The following is a 22,718-nucleotide window of genomic DNA, read 5'->3' as shown; positions in this document are numbered from 1 at the left end:
AAGAGACTCTCAGACACCATGTAGATTTTTGTGTTTGCCTCACAATGGCAGGAACCTCCCCGTTCTCCTGCCAAGAGAGAACAAGACTTTTCCATGGGAACTCCCTTGCAGTTCCCTGGCTACATCAGCTCACAGTCTTGTGTGCTGCGAGCCACAGCATGGCTGGACAAATATCCCATGGCTTTGAGGGAGGGAATGAAGTACTTTCCTTTGCTCAGGCAGTCGCCAACACTGGCCCTCAGCCAGTCCAGGTACTTCAGATCCCAATGAAGTTGGACTTGATGGTTGTTTATATCTGTGTACCTGAGAAAAATTGGCCTCTGTCCCTCATAAATTCATTGTGCTTAAGGAGAGGGGATTTCATCTCATTTTACTGTTTTCAGTTGAGTGGGGTTCAGGTCACCTAAGTACAGCTGAGGTGGTGGCATGCTGACTCACCCTTTAGCACCCATGGAGAGAAAGAGGCAGTTTGGCGGCACAGACTTTAGAATGAGATGTATGTGCACCCAATGGACCTGTGTTTCTCCATTAACTATAATAGGAGTCTCAGATATCCAGTCTGCTGAATGACCCATAGGATCAGGGTTTATTTATTTTTAATGATTGTGGGCTGGCAGCGAGCTGTAGGCACTCTACCTCTGCAAGATGAGCCATAACTAGGATCAGCTCCTGCACTGTTGTATAAACACCTTGGGGAATGTATCATGGAAGAAAAGGAGGTTATTTTCAGGTGTAGCACACATAGCAGCAAAGCTCCTTGGTATTTTCATGTGGTGATGAATCATCTGCCTAGTATTTAAACTGGTTTGAGTCTAGTTCTGAGAACAGCCTTCAGGCAGCACTGGGACAGGAGGAATTCAACTTCTGGTTGCTTCAAGTCTTTGTCTTCTACATGACTTCTCTTGAACTGAATGCTGCTACTACTGCATTAAGCACAGAACACTCACATAAAGGTTCAAAATGTCCTCATATGCTGCCAGTACCCTTTGCTGATGTCCAAGTATCCTCACTTTGCGATGAAATTTCCCCCCCCGAGATCGGTGAATTTTGAAAGATTTATTCTGACCTCAGCTGAAACCTGTTTGGCCATGTTTGTGATACAATGACATTAAAAGATTCATCACTATGTGTTATGCAGCTACAATCTGCTCCCCCTGGCAAGATAAAGCTGTTACCTTCTTTTTATTGCTTAACTGCTGAGAGGATAGATCATAAAACAGTGCAAGGTTATTGAGAGGTTTCTTAATCATTTGTCCTGGCTTCAGATGCAGTGATAATGTTGAAGACTTCCATTGGTATTTATGCAGCACTTGCCACAATAGTATCTGTGACCCTAACTCAGAAAAACATTCCTTTTCAGAAGAGCTTTTACATGTGTTAAGCTTTAAACAGAGGTTTATGTTCCACTGTGGATAGAGATGGCGAGGCTGGGGATTAAGGCAAGTAGTCATCTGTGAAAGCTTTCAGGATGCATTTCCTGCGTCTGTGGGTGTGACTACAGAGTGATGTGCAAGCGTTTCCTCAAACTGAGAAAAGATGAGTTTCAATCAACCTGTATTTTTGGTTTTTTCATGCACACAAGACCTGTGCATATCTTCTCCTAAATAAAAATACTGGTAGTTACTAACGGCCTTGAAAATAATTATTTTTAAGTCCTAGGCATGTGTTTGTGCTACAGGTCCTCAAATAAACTTAGGACACCAGTGGGCCTTTTACTATTGTATTCTACACACTTTCCTCTGTTGTTCAAAATACCTGCAGGAGATCCTAAAACACAGCATTAATGCAAAGGCCATCTGTGTCAGGCTGGAAAGAGCAGCACATGAGGAAAAAAAAGGGGGTTTGCACATGTGAGTTTTGCTGACTCACTCAGACATCAGTTTGAAAAGGGCAGAGTGTTTTTTCTTAGGCAAAAAACCTAGGAGCTTGTCAAGCATGGAGAAAAGATGCAAACTTCTGAGCTGCAGTACCTGGTAAGAGATTGTCTCAAGAAGGGGCCCAGTATGAACAGTGCAGACTATGTGTGGGATTGTGCATCTGTATGACATGATGCATAAGCCAAATATTTGACTAGGATAAATCAACAGAGCAATGAACTCTGTGTCTGACTTAAGCCAGTGTCCAAGGTGGGAAAGGCCACTGAATGTACCACTGCTTTTTCTCTTGTTCCTTTCCAATGCTAACTACTTTTAGGGTTTTTCTGGCATCTGAGATTGCTAGGAAGAAGATAGATAGCCCGTTATGGTTTCTTTTGGAAGAAGAGAAGTTGTAATTATCCAAAAATCACAATGCTAACCCACATTATCATTTCCTGATGTCAATGATGTTGCTCATAGCCCAGATAGAGGAAAACAGATACTCCTTTTTGTGTTGAAGAATAGTTTTGGAACATACGAGAGATTAATGTTATGAAAAACATACAACTTTATTTAAATACAAATCTGATTTTTATTTTTGGGTATGAGATCCATTCTTAGAAAAAATATATTAAGAGCAGCAGTAAGCTGAAGAGATACAAAAGAACTACTTAAACTTACTACTTTGATATTGATGAATTCTACAAAAACATTTCTTGTAGGCAATAGCATTATGTATTTGGTTGACTACAAGGGTGTACATTTATGCATACTGAAAGTTCAGGAAATTTGGAGCTTTCCAGTGATAAGGCTCCACAGGCAACCTGTTCATTTTGGGAGCATGTAAAGTACATTGCCATGGCCCTTTGCAAATGGCTCCTTCTCTACTTCCATTCTCTCTCAAGCCATATTTTGAGATTTCTGGGGCAAGAGATCATAGTTTTTCTACCAATGCAAATCACACTAGCTACAGCGAAGTCCTGCTCTCCATCTAGGTTGCAGCCATTACAACCAACAACTCCCACAACAGTGACAGATCACCATAGCTGACAACTAAAATCTGGGTCAATGTAAGGCAAGTGGAGTGAGGGCATGTCAGGGAGAAAAAAACAGGTGTTCCTCTGCACCAGAAGGCTGAACAGCTCAGCCTGAGGTAGGTCTCAATAGATTCCCAGAATATGGGGAAAAGAGTAAAAATAAACAACATAAAAGCACAGTGAGATCCAAACAGTACATGACGATGAAAGCAGAGAGGAGAATGGGAGGGGTACCTGGAAGGAAGGACTGCAGTTATCAGGAACAACCTAAAAAAGGGAGGTAGGGGTGTCTGAAAAGTTGGAATAACATGTGCAGATGACTACAGTCAGGAGTAGCAGACAGATGACGGTTCTGTTCCTCTTGCTTTTTGCAAAGAGGTGGATGTCCCAAAATATCAGTGGAGGTTTGACCTCTCTGCATGTTTCCCTCTGCTCTGTGGCAGAGCGGGGAGCTCCCCACATGTTCAAATGCTGATTTTAACTGCTGTCCACACAATACCAGTGAGAGAGGGGACAAAGTCCTTGATCATTGGGAATGGTGCTACGGGGAGGGTTTTGGGTTTTTCAATCATGGGCTGATATATGAGGTGCCTGGCCTGCAGGCGGCAGGTGGGATGCACCTGTTGCAGAGAGGAAAAAGGATTTTAGGGCAGGAGTTAGCAGGGCTTATTGATGGAGCTTTAAACTAGTTATGAAGGGGGAAGGGAGATAACTGGGCCTGTTAAGACTAAGCCCAGGGGAAGTGCTTCAGGGCCCGTAGGATGGTGGACCAGTGAGGAATCTTGCTCTGCCATATCAGCTGGGACAAGGGATAAGTGTTTAAAAATCATAGAAACATCTGAGAAGGGTCTGGTAGGAAACAGGACGCACACACACACAAAAAGGTGTTGGGATCTTTAGCTCACCTGAGGTGCATCTACACCAATGCATGCAGTATGAGCAACAAACAGGGGGAGCTTGATACCATGATGGAGCATGAACACTAGAACTTAGTGGCCATCAGAGAAACATGGTGAGATTCCTCACATGACTGGAGTGCCACAATCAATGGCTACAAGCTCTTCTGCAGGGATAGACAGGGAAGGAGAGGTGGTGGGGTGGCCCTGCATGTTAAGGAATGTTATGAAAGCTCTGAAATTGAGCACAGTGATGATGAGGTTGGAAGCATTTGGATTAGGCTAAGGGTCAATAAAGATGATATTGCTGTGGGAGACTGCTATAGACCTCCCAGCCAGATCAGTGAGGTAGATGAAACTTTCTATAAACAACTGGGAGAAATCTCACGCTCACTTGCCATTGTTCTTGTGGGGGACTTTAACCTTCCAGGTATTTGCTGGGAATACAACACAGCAGAGAGGGGACAATCCAGAAGGTTCCTTGAATGTGTGGATGATAACTTCCTCACACAGCTGGTAAGTGAACCGACAAGGGAAGATGCCCTGCCAGACCTTATGTTTGTGAACAGAGAAGGTCTAGTGGAAGAAGTGGCAGTTGGAGGCTGTCTAGGGATCAGCCATCATGAAATTACCAAGTTCTCTGTTCTTGGCAATGCTAGGAACAGTGACAGCAAAACTGCCACTTGGGACTTCCGAAGGGCAGACTTTGATCTGTTTGGGAAGTTACTCAATAAAATCCCTTGGGAATTGGTTTTGAAGGGTATAGGAGTCCCGGAAGCCTGGACACTACTTAGGGAGCAAATCTTGAAGGCACAGGAGCAGGCCTTCCCTATGTACCTTAAGACAAGCCGGCAGCATAGAGAGACCAGCCTGGCTGAACAGGGACATATTGCTGAGGATCAGGGCAAAAAAGAGTTTATGGCCTCTGGAAAAGAGGGCAGGCCACTCATAGTGAGCATAAGGATGTTAGGTTATGTAGGGAGATCATGAGAAGGTCCAAGGCCCAGTTGGAAATTAATCTGGTTTTGAAAGTAAAGGACTGTAAGAAAAGTTTTTGTAAATATATTAATAACAAAAGAAAGAACAGAGAGAACCTCCAGCCCCTGATAGACCCAGAAGGAAATATAGTAGCAAAAGACAAGGACAGGGCTCAGGTGCTTAATGCCTTCTTTGCCTCATTCTTTAGTAATAGTAACACCTGTACTGAGGGAAGCCAGCCTCCCAAACCAAGAGAATGGGACCAGGAGCAAAATGCCCCTACAATTCACGAGGAGATGATCAGGGACATACTAATACATGTTGATGTTCATAAATCTATGGGGCCAGATGGGATATACCCTACAGTACCAGGTGAACTGGTGAGGATTCTTGCCAGACCACTCTCTGTCATTTATCAACAGTCCTGGCTGACTGGAGAGGTCCCATCTGACTAGAAGACAGCAAATATAACACCCATCTATAAGAAGGGAAATTACAGGCCGGTCAGTTTGACTTCAGTCCCAGGTAAGCTGATGGAGCAGATCATCCTGAGTTCCATTATGCAGCACATGCAGGACAACCAGGTGATCAGATCCAGTCACCAGGTTGACAAACCTGATCTCCTCCTGTGACAGGGTGACCCGCTTGCTTGATGCAGGAAAGGCTGTGGATGTCATCTACCTTGACTTTAGTAAAGCATTTGACGCAGTTGCCCACAGCATTCTCCTAGAGAAATTGGCTGCTTTTGGCCTGGATGGGCATACGCTTTGCTGGGTGAAAACTGGTCAGATGGCTGAGTCCAAAGAGTTGTGGTAAATGGTGTTAAATCCCATTGGCAGCTGGTCATGAGTGGTGTCCCCCAGGGCTCAGTACTAAGTCCACTCCTGTTTAACACCTTCATCAATGATTTGGATGAAGGGATGGAGTGCACCCTCAGTAAGTTTGCAGATGACACCAAGCTAGGTGGAAGTGTCAATCTGCTTGAGGGTAAGGAGGCTCTCCAGAGGGATCTGGATAGGCTGGATTACTGGGCCAAGGCGAACATCATGAAATTCAATAAGGCCAAATGCTGGGTCCTGCACTTTGGCCACAACAACCCCCAGCAGTGCTACAGGTTTGGGGAAGAGTGGCTGGCGAGCTGCCAGGCAGAGAGGGACCTGGGGTGTGGATGGACAGCCGGCTGAACATGAGCCAGCAGTGTGCCCAGGTGGCCAAGAAGGCCAACAGCGTCCTGGCCTGGATCAGGAATGGTGTTGTCAGCAGGAGCAGGGAGGTGATCATGCCCTTCTACTCAGTTTTGGTGAGGTCCCACCTCGAGTGCTGTGTCCAGTTTTGGGCCCCTCACGACAAGAGGGACATTGAGGTGCTGGAGAGGGTACAGAGGGGGGCTACCGAGCTGGTAAAGGGCTTAGAACACAAGTCGTATGAGGAAAGGCTGAAGGATCTGATGCTGTTTAGCCTGGAGAAGAGGAGATTGAGGGGAGACCTCATCGCTCTCTACAACTACCTGAAGGGAGGTTGTAGCAAGGCAGAGTTGATCTATTCTCCCTCGTGGAAAGTTATAGGATGAGGGAAAGTGGATTTAAATTGCATCAGGGGAGGTTCAGGTTAGATATTAGGAAGAATTTCTATACTGAAAGGGTTGTCAGCCATTGGAACAGGCTGCCCAGGGAGGGGCTTGAGTCACCGTCCCTTGAGGTGTTTAAGAGACGGCTGGATGTTGCGCTGGGGGTAATTGTTCAGTATGTTGATAGGGCTGGGACAAAGGCTGGACTTGATGATCTTCTAGGTCTCTTCCAGCTGATACAATTCTATGATTCTACTGTATAGAGACTGAAATAGGTTTTATTAGGAGGAGTCATTTTATACCAAAAAGCTCCAACAGAATTTGAATTCTGGTAATTAAAAAAAAATGTACCTCTGATATTAACGCATCATAGTGGTATTGATAAAGAATGCCTACGTGTAGAGGTTATTCCTTCTCTTACAATTTTCCCAATATTGGAAACTGAATGAAGGAGCAATGCTTATTACAGAATTCTCTCTGCAGTCATCAGAAATGTATCCTAATTAACTTAACCAATGATCATCCAAAACTCATGCAGAGCCCTTGGAACTGAGTTACCATTTCATTGTCAGCTCCAGCCCTGCTCAGCATTGCTTGGGCTATTCAACCCTGAAGTGAATCTGCTGCCTCTACTCTCTTCATGTTTCCTACACCTATCCAAGCTCTGTAGTTTAAGAGGATTACCAGCTGCCTACCATCACAATGCTGGAATAATTGTCTTCCTTCTTCTTATACTTGGCTTTGTGTACTTGTGTACTTGTGTACTTGTGAAGGCACAAATTTAGTTAATTTCAGTGTATTCATCCACATGAAGGAACTTTTGTAGCTTCAAAAATACAAAAAATCCTTAAAAGAGTATGAATTCTTGATTTAGATAAACCCGAAGATCTTTGATTACTATGAGGAGGGATGTATGCTTTTTCTGTACTCTTTCATCTTAAGTTTAAATCTTATTTTGCTCATATAATAGTCATTAATAAAACCTTTTGATATTTAAGTAAAAGAAATTGAAATGCTAGTCCCAAACTACTGGCTTCTTGTAGAAGTGCAGGGATATGTCTTCTAATTTATAGGATATGGTCATCTCATTTTACAGGTTCTCTGTAAATTCAGTCTAGTTTAAAAGTCTTGGATGTTGATTCAGCTAGCACATATTTTTACCACAAAAAGAGAAAAAAAGTCTTATTAATGGTTACTAGAGTTCAGTTTAAATATCTTTGGTCCCATTATCATGCCAGCTGGTCCTACACTCATATGTTTTGCAAGATCAAAGAGACAGTTTGTGAATGGGAGTGAATATAAGCTGTGCTTCTTAGAACAAATAAGTCTTGACGCATTGACCTCAAGTTGAATTTCAGCTTTCCTAGATCAGCAAAATTCTGGGTAGCTTGTCTGTAAGACTATCTCAAAATTCCGTTACTGGTGCTAAGTATTCACATTCCTTCAGAGCTATTTGTCCAGAAGTATTGAGATGGGCTTTCCAGTTTTTGCTACTTATGAAATATATGAGAAATCATTCACCTATGAAAACCAGCCATCTCTATAATGAAACATGGCAGCTTGCTAGAGCACAATATTATGTTCCGTATAGGCATAAAAGAAGAGCAAATAACTTATTCTGAGTTAACTACATAGGGAATTCTAGGTCAGTGGAAGGTAATTACCCAAAAACGAACTTGGCCTGTATGTGCAGGCTAACATCTGTATCATTGCAAAATAAATGCCGCAGATGTTTGAATAACAAATAACAGATGTGCTTAGTGCCTGGGTTTCAGATCTCATCTAAAAATGTTCCTCTTATAGGTGACCCTTTTCTCCATCCCCTCCCCAGTCCTATACAGAGAACTCTCTTGCTACCAGTTCAGACTGCAGGCTCTGACACACCTCACCACCAGCTTCCTATACTTCAGCTTTGCTTTTAGGAACTGGCATTTTATATATGATAGCTGGCACCACAGCCCTTTATTTGCAAGTCAAAAAGTACAGTCAACTGCATGACCAGAGAGTACAGCTAAGAGCACCAGCCCAGTGCAACACAGCGATTTACAAAGATAACCTTTTACTTGGGTGGGAGGCAATAGTTTTCAGCAGATCTGGTGAGTCAGTGGAAATAAATACTCCATGCCATGATAAAGGCACAAACACAGATGTTGGAAAGCAGCAGACAAAGAAACCAAGTATTGTTATGGGATTCTGTGCCATATTAAGTTTCTGTTAAAAGGGTATTTTTTAAGTGAATAACAAATTTAAGCTGACGGGGTGGGTCTTCAGAGAGAGTGTTCTCCCGTGGGAGCGGAGAATGGTCACACAGGTGAAAATTCAAGGACTGTGCTAATGCTGCTGTACAGTCACAGCACGGAGGCTGGACTTGAGGCCTCTTTGGCTGACTTGGGCATGACCCAAATGGCAGTCAGGATGGGAAATGGCTGATGCATCCTGCACTCTGCAGCACACTGAACATTGTGCTTACTCGCCACATGGATGGGCCCTCGGACTTAGGGCAGCTTACGGTGGTATCACCTGTCCCTGCAGTGGTGTCTCACTGCTGGCACCAGTGTTTTGGCACCCGAGGTGGATTTCTGCAAAGGCACATGGGTTGTGCTCAGCAGCTGAACTCATTCAGGCTGTCTGTAGGGGTGACCTGGACTTCACACTGGCATGACTGGCCAGATCAGGCACAGTAGTGATGTAATCTGTGTCTGCCAGGTTCCGTTGGGGACCAGGGATACAGTAAAGCCTGCACTTGTCAAACAGCTCTGAGGGCGCTGATGGAAAGGGTAAGAAGGTGGGTATCTCAGCTTCTGAACTTATATGGGCACAAATCCTGCAGATGAATCTCATGCCAGCTAGTGTCAAAGCACAGGACACCCCTGTGTGCTCCTGTTTTCCCAGGTCCTTGGTCATGCACTGCCTTTTTGTACAAGTGCTCCATATGTTGCACTGGGGACAGGCTCCAAAGGTGCTGACTTTCTGACTTACCCTTTCCCTTCCAGAGGACATCTCTGTCAGCACTGGAGCGGTCAGAGCAGCAGATCAGGAGAGCATCCAGCCTTGAAGAGCTGCTTCGCATCACTCACTCTGAGGACTGGAAGCTGTGGAAATGCAGGCTAAAACTCAAGAGTCTGGCCAATTTAGATTCCCGCTCTGCATCACATCGCTCCACCAGATTTGCTGCTGCTTTCTATGACATTGACACACTGAAAGGTAGGTGCTGTTTTGAGGCTAAGTCTGATCTTGGCTTCAGGATCACTGAATCTTGTGCAGTAAAGCATTAGGTACTGGGGGTTCCCTAGAATACACCTGTACTGAAAAAACCAGGGCATTTGCAGAAAATAACTTGGTATGGCAAAATGCCAGGCAACAACCTGAGTACACCTCCCTGTTTTATGGCCAGATAAGGATTATTGTTCTCTGTATACTCTCCAAAGGGAATATGTATTATTTATCGATTTGTCAATCTGCACAAAGGAGGGGAAGTTAACGTGCAAAGAATCAATTGGAATGACTGCCTGAGGGGCTAGCCAGCAGCACTGTGTGAAATCTCAGAATTTGCTTGCAGGCAGAAACAAACAAACTTTACTGCAGGCATAGAAATTTCTTTTTTTTTTCTTAGGTGTGCTCTGATGTAAGGCACCGCATCAGCAGCAGTGTCTGGCTGTGAACTGCAGAGGAAGGAGGCATTGCCCTAATCTCAGTTTATTTGAGGAAGTCTCTCCAGAGACAAGTAGATCTTGAAACAACCAACCAACCAACACCTGAATGTGGGGAATCACAGTCTCTTCCCTCATCCGCAGCAAAAATGAATATTGTTCCTTGTAGGTGACAGATTCAAGAGGCGCTATATGGTCATAGATGTAAAATAAAGGATCAGTTAGCATACTTTGGTCTAGCGAATGGATATCCTGCAGTAAAGCTACACCATGGAGTAATGAAGGACTGACCAAGCTATTGTTTTTGTTCAGTTTTTTCCCTGAAGCGATATGATCATATCACTTTCCTTTAGGGAAATCAGATACTGCTGATCCTGTTCCAGTACTACTTTTTGAATAACCGCAGGCACATTTGCACATCATTACTCAACTAAATTATATCTGAACAAAGGCCTTAATTTGCTTCTCTGAGCCATAGCACAGAAATGCAGACATGAGTGCCAGTCTGAAAACGATTTTCACATTGCAGGTATGATTTGAAACTTCTCATAGAAATTCTGTATGGAAAAAAGATAAATCCAATCCACTCTGGATGAACAATTAAGAAGGCTTTAATTAATGATAAACATTTTGTTTACTTACCTTTACAAGTCTACACAGCAACACTAACAACCCATAGAGTTGTTAGAAGTAATACCCGGTGTCAAAAGCTTTAATTTTCTACTCACTATTTAAGCATCAGCATTTCTGAAAAACTAAAACATTATTTTTGTCAAAACAGCAAGACAAGAGAGGATGTTATCAAGTTAACCGATATGCAAGCTCATATTGCAACGGGCTTTTTTTCAATGGCAGAAAAACATAACTGTTCAGGCAATAAAGCCAGATAACCACTAGCCATATAGATGTAATTTTCTGTTTGGAACAGCTCTTAGGTCACTTCCTACTTTCCCTTTAAAAGTTTAACTTGAGACACAGAGATGTCAGCTTTCTCATTCAAAGTCAAGCCACTGAAATTTAAGTTTAAAAAAGCCTGTTAGGTCATCTTCTCCATTCCTCCGTCCAAAGTGGAATTATCCCAGGACAGAAACTACATTTGCTTTAATATCTTGGGGGGGTTGGACTAGATGATCTTTCAAGGTCCCTTCCAACTCGTAACATTCTGTGATTCTGTGATCTTAATATGTTCAAGGTACTAAAGTTCCTTTTTAGAAAAACCCTAAGCCTATAAACATGTATTTCTTTCCCACACCCTTTCCAGTTATTAAGCATTGACCTTTTTGCCAAGGGCATGTGTTTTGTTTTAACAAAGTGTTTTGAAAAGAAGGCTGGGTCAGGGCTCCTTGTTTCACTGCTAGACCTTCTTCTACAGCACCCCATACTTCAGCAGGGCAAATTCAGGACTTTGTTCCTCTTTTCTAGAGCTTTAACTACGAATTCAGTGAAAGCTCATGCCACTCTATCTAATCACAGCCGCCTCTGAGCAGCTCAGCTCACCTAGGTCTGCAGCACTTTCAAGCCAGAATCTGTATCAGAGGCAAATTTCTCAGCATCTGCCCTTTGCTGGCTTACAGAAAAGGTCAGGGTGACCATGGTGCTTCTGAAAAAAATGTGACACCTATTTCTTTGACCCCCCCCCTTCCTGTAACAACCCTTCTGCTAGAGAAGTGGTTAATAAAGTGAGGATGTGTGCAGTTGGAAAGGTCACCACCGCTTACACTCATTGAAGTGACAACTGAAGTGATTACATGCAGATACTTTAATGACTTTGGCAAGCACTTTATTTTCTATTTTAAGACCTAGGATTAGATTGCTATTTTGATAGACTAACTTTACTCTAGAATATTCTATTGATTTTAGTGATTTTTCTCTAAATCTGTGTCATAAAATCAAAAGTCAGATCCCAAACTCTTATTTCTTGCATTTTTTGCATGACTGGAAAGTGGAGTGAGTCAACCTTGGGCAATAAAAAATCTGATTAAAATATGCACAGTCAGTTGGAGAAAAAGTTAAAAATAATAAAAGGAAAGTCAGGTAGGAAAGCGAGAAATGAATGCCTATCTAAAAACAAAGTATGTCATACAGATTAAAAGTATTCCAGAGAAGTTCCCTGTAAACATATGAACTGCTTGTGCAACAGTAGGGAGGCGGACTGCAGTGAAAGAGTGAGCAATTTTCCTAATAGTATAGACGTTGCTTTTGATCTTTCAGAAGCCTGCTGGAGGGGGGCAGGCAGGAAAAATGTTTTTCCTGATTTTAAGAAAGGCTTAAAGCATAAGCATTGATGACTCTAGAGTAATTCCATAACTTGGATCAGGTAAACAAAATCAAAAAAATAGCAGGGCCACCTCTTAACAGACTTAAAATAATATTATGTAAATGTCACTGTTTTCTCCCTCTGGTTCAGTCAGTCTTATCTAAAGTTCAGTCAGATCTGTTGAAAATAAATTACTAGTCGACAACAATCCAATATTTGAAAGATGCCACAGTGTTTTGAATGGATAAATCACACTTGAATTCACATTCCTGTTATTTAGACTTGAAACCCCTGATGGTACTGAGGTGTGAGAGTGTTTGTCTTGGATTTCCTTAGACATTTTGGAAACGGTGCTCACTGGCTGACATCCAGTAGGAGTATTAATACCCTCTGACCAGAATCTGTTAATCATTAACGTGCATTTGCTGTCAGGCTCAGGCTCTACTAAGTCTGCGGTGGGGCACACAAAAAAAGAAGATAAAATGACAATAAGGAGAGAAGGAGAACAGGGTGTGGGCCAGCTTTGTCAGACAGATATCACTGAGCTGACTCTTGCCTAAGCGAAATCGAAGCAGCTCTACTTAACCCACCGGAATTAGCAGAGGTTTTGGTCATCCACGTTGAAAGCTGAAGGCGGATAAATGCAATGACCTCTCTGCCAGTGCAGCTGGTGTAAGTTACTGGGATAATTTTGCACTCAGACACTCTCTGGTCCTTAGATTGATCCAAGTAAGTGCAAATCAATCCAAGTAAATGGAAATGGCCTGCCAACACTTCATTTTTATTTATATAATGCTTCTGCCTCACTAATCAGAGGTTTAACTTTGCCATGATTGCTCATAAAAATGGTGTTTTCTCCAGTCATAGATGAGGAATGGCAAAAGACTCAATGTGTGCCAAGGGAAACCTGCGTGGAAGTTGCCAAGGAGCTGGGTACAACAACCAACAAATTTTTCAAGCCTCCCTGTGTGAACGTGTTCAGATGTGGAGGCTGCTGCAATGAGGAGAGTCTGAGCTGCATGAATACAAGTACAACTTATGTGTCAAAAACGGTAAATGAGGCAATTCATCTGCTTTCTTTTACCCTGGCTCTCCAAGAAGGGAGGGGAAGGAGGATGTTTGGTTTCTGAGATCCTGTTATGAAAGATCTATCTGCACTGTCATAACAAACAGAAGAATTAATTTTTTATCCATGCAGAGTGAACGCAGGCATGTGCAACAGCCATTTTTATACTGAAGTTGCATTATTAAAAATGCATACATATATGTAGAGACAGAAAATCAGGCCCTGAGAAAGTAACTGCAGACTCACAGGATGTTGAGGAGTTTAAGTCTTCTTTAATGTATTGTTGGACCTGAGACCACTTGAGAGTACTGGTTCATGGGAATCCTCTGGAATAAAGGATTAAGAAAGACTCCAGGAAATTTTTCTGTGTGAGGCTGGGAGTTCAAGCGCTGCTTTTTCAGAATTGCCATCAGTGCCAAAAAGGCTGGCTACTGATTTTGGATGTGCAGTTTTGCGAGTCTAAATCAGGAGGGACCAGATACTCTCAATTTAAATGGCTCGGGATCTGAATGTCCCAAATCAAAAGCCACTTGGGAAAAGAAAGGCTTAAACCAGTATTCAGTTACTGCTTAGGTGCAGCAGGCAACAAATACTTGAGTTTTAATGACCAGTGCCAAAAAGTGAGTACAGAGCGGCCAGAGAGCTTCTTTCTGTGGACTCCCTCTAGTGTCTATGTATAGAGAGATCTTGGTCCAGCAGGTGACTGAGCAGAGCTCCAAGTTTAGTACTTTCAATCAGCTTTATGGATAAAATGACCTCTGTTCATACCTACAGAAGCAGCACAGGAGACTGGTCCTCCTTGATTAATCTTCACATTGTGCATCCCTGCTTACAGTTGATAGCACCTTTTGACCTGGAGTAATATCTTCAGTTCTACTCATTGAAAAAGGCTTTTCTTTAAATCAGAACAAAGATCAAGGGCAGTTGTTTTAGAAATGAAACTGAAGTCCTCATGGGAAGCACATCCAATTCACTTCTGTATTTGTTTCAGGCTTGTTGCAATGTAATTCCACTACGTCTGGTTGTACTGGAATATAGCTGGAGTAAAATAAACCAGGGCCCATCCTTCTTGCGTCAATGTTCGCTAATTACTTTCATTCCACATCGGAAAGGAAGCTGTTATGAGCTGCTGGCCACACACAAAAGACATTTGATCAGCTCAGGGAGCTAGGTCAGGCTTAAAAGTATTTATTTATTTACATGTTTTTGGAACAGCAGTTCATAAGTTTGTTGAAAAACTGCAGTTTTGCAGAGCGTAACATTCCTTTCGCATCCCTCAAAATAATCATTCCCTCAAAAGCCCCTAGCTAAGTTCCACTCCTGGATCCATCACCATCAGTCCAGATTTACCCATCTAAAATGAATGAAATTACTCCCATGCTAGTGAGAGCCTGTTTTGTCCTTGGTATAAAATATCCACTGAAGGATACTCATGCTACCTAAAGTTAGACACTACAACACCTAAATTTATATGTCTAAGCAGTCTGGCTTAGGAATACTTCTCAGCCCCAGCATTAACCCAAGACATGCTGGTGCCTGAAGACATACCCTGTGCTTTGGTTTCCTTGGGAAAGAAGCTGGCTTGGCAGAGTGTTGGGGTGTGAGTCACTTGAGCAGCTCCTACACGTAGCTGTCCAAGGAACCAGGGCTTCCACAAGGCTACTCTGAGTTCATCCCAAACAGCCTGGATGCACTGAAGGTAGGCTCCTTGGTTCCTTAGGGTCCTGCTATAGCCAACAGAGAGATGTTTCCAGGATGATTCCCTGCAAGAACACAGCTGAAGAAGAATGAACTCTCCTCTATTTACTCCTGTTTCTTCCCTCTCTGAGGAGCCTGTGGGGATTAAGTTAGGGATTAAGATGCATGCCATGATTACATCATAGGACAGTCAAATAGTTGGCCCCATGAACGGCTGAGATCCAATGCCTATATCTTTGCCATTTGGCTGTAGCATTCAGAAGAGGCTTTTGAGTGTGTTTACAAATAATTCTGAATGACTTTGGGTGTTTAAAAGCTGGTAATACAGCACTGGAATTTTAGCACCATTTTAGGAAGTGCTTACCTTGGTGGGCATTGCTTACTCTTCAAAACCCTCAGTGCCCACCTGCTCATTTATACCTATGGTAAATAACTCTAGAAAAGAACAAGGCTGGGAAAAATGGTGTCAAAGAATAAGAGGTTTTGATTTTAAACTGCAAATTTTAATTGAAACTGAAAAATAAATGTTATTTCACCACCTAGCTCTTTGAGATCTCAGTTCCCTTGACAAGTGTTCCTGAGCCTGTGCCAATCAAAATTGCCAATCACACAGGCTGTAAGTGTCTGTCAAATACACCGCGCCACCAGTACACCATCATACGACGATCTGTCCAGTACCCAGAAGAAGATGGGTAAGTTCGTTCATTTATAAACTTCTACAGATGTCATCTAGGCCAAAGTATGAAAGTTATTTTGTTACGATTTGGTCATTATAATGGTCCGTTCACTTTCTTTCCAAATAACTTGATAAACATTCAGGGATAGAAAACTTTAACTAAACCCAGTGAATTGTAAGTGAATGGACATCAGAATCTGACAAACAACAGGCTAGCTCAGCTGAATCTGGAGTCATTTAGGCGCTTGTGTGGGGACTCGAAGTGCACGTATTAGCACAGTGCTCCACTGGAGTTATTTGAGTATGTGTGCACAGACTTTTTTGACCTGACACAACCAACTCTTCTCGTGCATTATTTAGCCAGGGCACACGGTGGTGTACTCAAACTAAAGCCCTCCGCTGTACCTCATGGCATGTAAGGATAGAAACAATCTGAATCGTGGCTTTTCACTTTCTGGTCCAGTCCTGGTTTGCATCTGTCAGGTTCATTGGCTGGAGAAAGGTGATTTCACATCTAACTTCAAAATACAGTATGAAACACCGTATTGTCCTAGTGAGAATAGGTTACATTAATTCAACAAAGGCTCTAGAAACACAGATAGTTTGAGTGACCCATTGGAAGTCAGCTCAGATGTCTCTGTCTAGCCCTGCACATCAGCTTGCACCCATAACTGCCCTTCAGTTAGATATATGGGCTGGGGGACAAGTGGCATTTCAGCAAAGCCACTCCAGACCTCACTCAGCCTGATGTCCACTCTGAGTCGGTTTTCCTACACAAATACAGAAGAACCTCAGCCTTCCTCCAGTCTGAGTTCCCCTCCCAGAGCCAAGAGCCTAAAAGTCAAACTGGCCCTCTGACCCTGAAAACAGTCCACTGTACATCCTTAAGAATAGGCAAATTTATAATGGAGCTGCACTTTCTGTCTGAGTGGCAAAAGCGCTGCCAGACATGCAAACATGAATATTGTAGGACAAAGACTGCCCTGGGTTGGGTAGAGCTGTGTTACGGAAAAGTGGACCTGCGAAACTGCAGCTACTTCCCAAGGATGTGATCTGCAATGTGTGCTGTACCTGTTCTGTCTAGTTGCTGGCAGCCAGACAGCTCAGCCCTATCAGCAAAACCATCTAGTCCCAAGGTTTTCTATTTGCAGCACTAATGCACACACATCCTGTACCTTCACATAGTATGAGCTGCAGACCCAGCATGCTAGCAGGCTCATTATGCCAGATGATTACACTGATGTTCCTAATTTATTTATTTTTTTAATTCCTATCCTAAATACTATTTTTTTTTTAATTCTAGATGCCCCTTTACCAACAAACTCTGCCATAATGGGTGGATCTGGGATAGTGACAAATGTGAATGTGTTGTAGATGTACAGCACTCCAACAGACGAGAAGGTAAAGATGAAACTACAATTGAACACTTTTTCTTACTGTGTCCCCCGCTTGTGTTCATTTTGGTTTTTTCACTGAGAGAACTATAGATTTGATTCCACATTCCTAGATAGACTTGGTTTATGGTGCAGAAACTCACCTGAAAATAGGCACTCATATCCCCAGATCACGTTTTTTGCCTGGACATTTTATTCCCTCTGTATTAGCAACCTGAATAGGAAATAGGAAAGTATTAAACTGAGTTAGTGAAGTAGGCTCCTTGGATACATTTTTGTTTTATGTGGTCCTTAAATTGCACGATGGACATTAGGGAAAATTTTCTAATTGTAAACAAAAATAAGGCCTGGAATATATTGCGTGGGAAAGGTGCTGAATCTTTATTGTGTGAAATTCTTAAGAATAGGCATATTAGCAATAAGACTATTAGCTCTAGACAGATTATACGATCTTGCAACCTATTTCACTATTTTTATGATAATATCGAGACATTTAGAAAGATTTCAAATGAATATGTCCTATATACTCAGGAGTATGCAAGTATGCCCTTTCAGGTCTGTGGAAGGAAATGGAAGAGAGTAAAATTAGTAGAAATTTACACTACTTTCCTTCTCCATCTGTTTTTCCTGGAAAACTTTGATCTGCCAAAGAAATTTGCAGGAAGTATTCTGAGGGGTAACTGTGTAAGTCTAAGGATACTTAATAGCAGTAAACATTAAGAGAAGTTAAAATTTCTCCAAGTTCTGTATAAGATTCTATAAAAATTGTATTTTCTCAGGAAATTGCTACAGTCAAAAAAGAAAAATTATCATAGCACAAGAGCAGACAGACACAGTAGGAAGCTCTGTCTTTGTGGTTTAACCTACATTCAGTAAGCAAAAAAATTAACCATCCAAGGCAACAATAAAAACAACTTGGCAAGCAATTCCTAGACTAGCAAGCTAAAATAAAACTAAATAACCTCATAAACTGGTATGTTGTTTGCAATGTCCCACTGTTAATAAGCAAGAGATCTGTGGTGTAGTGGCTTCTGTAGGATCTGTTCTCATTCTGGAGCAGATCATTTCTCTGTGAGGTTAGGTCGTTAAGCTCAAGTTAGACTTTTCATTCAAAAAAGAATTAGCACTCTATATTTCAGAGTATGTCCAGAGGACTGTGAATAGCCGAAATCCTTCTAACTCTTAGCCTTTTGTAAGATCAGCTTGGAGCATTAACAATTGTGGCTTGTTGAATCACAGCTTTTGTTGACATAGGCTCAGTATTTCCTCAGATAAAATATCATTCTGTGAAGTACATTGTGTTTGGCAGTGGCTCGGACAAAATAACTTAAAATCTGCCTTTGAGGCTGAAACAAAGTGAGACTGAAACACTCTACATGACTTCACACATGCCAAGCGTTATCACCCTGAGGAAGGGGCTTGTCTTCCAAGAATTTGGGGCAGATTCCTTCCTCTCTTCCAGTAGGACTTGGGTTTTATAACGTCTGGATATTGGTTTTCCAGCATTAAGCAAATAATTATGAAGGTTTCTTTCAAGCAATGTGCAAGCCTTTTCTGGCCACTCAGATCAGAACTGAGGCTGCAGAGGTCACAGACGCAGGCTACATTCCACATTCCATAGGCTAAATCCAAGAGCTAATTGTGAAACTACAGGAAATTACCTTCCCAATGACACATTATATGCCATGACCTTTTACCAGGGATGTGCTGTTAGCATTTTAATAAAGCTTTCACAAAATGTGTTCCCTTTTTGCTAGGATTAACCTCATATTGTACTCCAGATGTGTATTTTGAGGGCAGATAGATGAGGTATTGGACAGTGCATTCACTTGGCTGGGGTTTTGTTTCTGAAGCAAAGTATTTGCTTCTTTCTTTAACTGACAAGTGTTCCTATGTGGCCTTATCAAAGTGCTAGACCAGCTTGCACCTTACTAGACTTAATATTACTTTTGCAAAAATTTCCAAAGGCTATGGATAATAAATTATACTGAGTAGTGAGTGTGATAGTTTGCATGAATGTGCATTTATTTTCACAAATATAGACTAAACCTTCTTTGAGATTTTCTTTTTAAAACCCACTGTCCAGTGAAGATTTGTGCATCCCAAACCTAATACTAGGCTCTTTTAGTATACAGCACCAAAATAAAGTATTTTTATATGGAGTTCAACCTACAAGAGTGAAAAAATCAGCCCAGTCCTCTCAGGTCCTTTTCTGCACTCTAAGCTACAATACAAAAATTTTGTAGACTAGAATCTACCAGAGAGTACATGTGTGAGCCCTAGTGATTGTGAAGAAAGAGTCAGTCTCTAGTAAAGCAGGATTCAGACATGTAAAACTTACCATTAAAAGATTCATGTGCCATTGCAGGACTCCCACCTCTTTCTGAGCTGGCTATGTGTGGACAACACATGGAATTTGACGAAGAAAATTGTGAATGCATCTGCAGACAGAGATGTCCCACAGACTTCTTTCAAAGTAAAGAGAACTGCAGCTGCTATTTGTGTAGGGAGAGCCAGGAGAGCTGTGCTCTAAAACACAAGATATTTCATGCTGAAACCTGCAGGTAAGTGTTCCTTGCCATTCAGTGTCTACACTGCAAGATGTGAGTTAGCTTGCGTAGATGCTGGAGGCACAAGTGCTGAATTCGCTAGGAGGTCCAGCTGGGATAGCACCATCCCTGTGATTAATAATAATTGAGAATATATTTACATACTTTCTTCATAGAAGGAGTCTAAGGTTTACTTAATCAATATGCTTTAAAGAAATCTGGACAAGGATGCTATTCCGCTATAAATATTTAATACTTTTTCCCTCTAATCTTAAGGGAATGATGGTTAAAACTGTGCTACAAATAAAATTACTGTGTGACAGATGGGATTTACAGTGAGATACTGAGTCTCACATTTGTAGGTAGGTAGAACCCATCCTGTGTTCCCTGTCAGAGCTGAATGCAGACTCACAGACATCTAGGAACAAAAGCTCCCTGAGTTGGCACCCACACTATACAACTCATTCCTTATTCAGTTTGTACTCAGAGCAAGTGATTTTCTAGAGCTAATGCAGTTTTTTACACACTCGAAGTGACTCATCAGCTCTGATTCCACTGAGAAGCTGTGGGAAATTGTTCTGGGGCTGTTACACTCCATGCATTGCCCTAATCCTTTTGTGTAACTAGTTTTGAGGTTTCTCTGGCAAGACTTTAATAGAAAATATCCTTTCAAAACACCTTTTTTCCATGCATTAGTTTATTTTCAGAATTTCCTTCTCAGAAAGCCTTGGCCACATGTAGAGACCCATGAGCATGCAGGAGCTCTTTCTGAAAGCTTATGTAAGGACATTCAGCACCCAGTTTCCCTGGGTACCTTAGCAGAGCTGCGGTTCACTTAACCGTCACCCACAGCATCCATTCTCATAGACTTCATAGGTTCATCCACAGAGAAGAAGCTGTGGAAGAAGTAACCTCTGCATCTTTAGGTTCAGCTCTGAAAATACAGACAAGCATAGAGTAGTCAACAAGTATAAAAACAGCTTAGTGAATCAGCACAGATGAAATTGAGCACGAGAGACTTGGTCATTAGGTGTTTCAGACAGGTGGGAGAGGATCTATGCAATAATTTGTTTACATGAGTTTGGCTTCTAGAAACTACTATAATCTGGGCACATGACTTTTATGCCAGCCTGGTATTCCTGGACGACCAAAGCTGAAGTGTCAGGTGAGCTAAGGTACTTCACAAAATTTGAGGGCAGCATTATCCATTGCTGACACTCTGGACTTCACTGCTCTCAAGAAAGCATTATTTAGGTCATGACTGTGGACAAATGGACAACAGCAAGACATGCTGCAGTAGACAAGAACTGTTAGGCAGCAAGGTCTTGTCTCCCTGTGTTGTAGGGTATCGACACTTTTCCAAACATTGTCCAAGAACACTTCAGTGTTCCATGATGAAAAAGTTGAGGAATGTGACAGTGAAGAATTATCATATGACGATGCTTCTCTCTTTTTGCTTTTTTCCCCTTTATGAAATAGCTGTGAGGACAAATGTCCATCACAACCCAGAACATGCCCAACTGCAAAACCAGTGTGTCCCAGGCATTGTCGTTGTCCGAAGGAGAAAAGAGGTTCTCATGGGTCCCAAAGCAAAGAAACTCCTTGACTGAGCTTCCCCTATTCTCCAAAAGTCCACTGCTTTGCAAAGTAGCTGTCACTGACTTTCAAACAATAGCAAACACAAACATCTTCCACAGTAATGGCAGAAGAATGAATCCGGTCTGCATGTATTTATTAGAGTAATCACAACTGCAAGTGAATCCCCTGGGACATTGGCAATCATTCTCTACGAGGTAACAACAACTGATGAATCGCTGGCTGTGTGGAAGAAAAAGTGGAAACAGACAGTTCAGTGTTACGGAAGATTAAGCTGGTATATCGATAACAGAGTCACAGTCAACAGCCAGTCTTTCAGAAATTGAGACTAGGTAATCTCAGCCTCCAGATCCTTAGATAATGCAGCTCCTGGATGAAACTTTCTTCAGAAACTCAGTGTACGGGATTTGGCTTCTAACAGGTTCAGCACTGAGTTATTTGATCTACTGTCCAGCTTTGATTATCATTTTGAGTTTATTGTACAACTACTGTCAGATGTGCCATATTTAAGTGTATATAAGAAAATAAATGCATCAGTTATTCCAGTGGTTTTGATTTTTCTCTGTTATTTTAAAACTCTGCCCAACAAAAAGAAAACAAGCAAAAACCCAAACCCACCTCAAGTACAGCCTTCTTATGTTTGTCCCACTGGGACTGGCTCTTGCCCAAACCCAGGTCAAAACAAGGTCATTTGATCCAATAGTTTCAGTAAAGAAGAATAATTTTCCCCACATCTGCCCGACAGTCATGTGTGATTTATTTATTTGTTCCTGGTGCAGTGTGTTAATCTCCCTAAGGGATAACAGCCACACTAGTACTAACTCTTCAAAGCACGGTGCACTAAAAGATAATTTTCCCTTTAGCTTACTATGCTGTGAAAATATCTCCTTTGCACTGAAATCCCGTTCACTAGTGTGAGGCCTGAGTAACAGTGTTTTAACCAAATCAAGTACAAGGACAGTATTCTCTGAGCCACTGAAGTCCAGACTGAGCCAGTCCAGAGGAAATACTGTGAGCAATAATCCTGAACTGGAAGTAATAGTCTTGATGACTGAATCATTTTTTCCCCTTTGCTGAATTCTCCAATTCTATGCTGCACTGTGAATGAAAGGAATAGAGCAAATGAAACAACTGCTACAGAGATGGAAAGCTTAGCAAAAGACAGGGAACAGAAAATGGCTTTTTCATGTGCATCTGAGATTTTTTTATATGTATATAGGGAAAAAACAAATTACTCTAAAACAGAGCTAAACCCTGTAAGATTGACTGAACTGTTTGACAAAACAATTTAAAGTGCCTTTTATCTGAGTAAGGCATTTAGAATTCAACTCTGGATGATTGCTCTGAGCACTTTCAAAGCTGTCTGCGACCTAGGTCTGGGCAAACATATCAGCAGGCTGTTTTTGCTATCTATGCTGGGAACTGGCCTGGGATCCTCTGACCAAGCAACGTGTTCTGACCTGGGAGCATACTGGGTGGATGCCCTGCAGCAGAGTTA

The 22,718-nt window shown here is 42.1% G+C and overlaps 1 protein-coding gene across 1 annotated transcript in view; it reads left to right on the top strand.

Annotated features, from left to right (window-relative positions):
- FIGF (c-fos induced growth factor (vascular endothelial growth factor D)) overlaps positions 1-21,758 on the top strand; it is a 32,660-nt gene extending 10,902 nt beyond the window's left edge. Inside the window, exons 2-7 of the mRNA XM_009872903.1 lie at positions 9,328-9,538; positions 13,103-13,293; positions 15,549-15,697; positions 16,985-17,082; positions 19,444-19,639; positions 21,104-21,758. Coding sequence (XP_009871205.1) covers positions 9,328-9,538; positions 13,103-13,293; positions 15,549-15,697; positions 16,985-17,082; positions 19,444-19,639; positions 21,104-21,230 — 972 coding nt within the window. The 3' untranslated portion in view covers positions 21,231-21,758. The remainder of the gene's footprint in view (positions 1-9,327; positions 9,539-13,102; positions 13,294-15,548; positions 15,698-16,984; positions 17,083-19,443; positions 19,640-21,103) is intronic.
- The last annotated feature ends 960 nt before the right edge of the window (positions 21,759-22,718 follow it).

The sequence above is a fragment of the Apaloderma vittatum genome, unplaced genomic scaffold (genome assembly GCF_000703405.1).
Source record: "Apaloderma vittatum isolate BGI_N311 unplaced genomic scaffold, ASM70340v1 scaffold1427, whole genome shotgun sequence".
In the NCBI taxonomy this organism is placed as follows: Eukaryota; Metazoa; Chordata; class Aves; order Trogoniformes; family Trogonidae; genus Apaloderma; species Apaloderma vittatum.
This window is presented reverse-complemented; position numbering and strand designations above follow the sequence as displayed.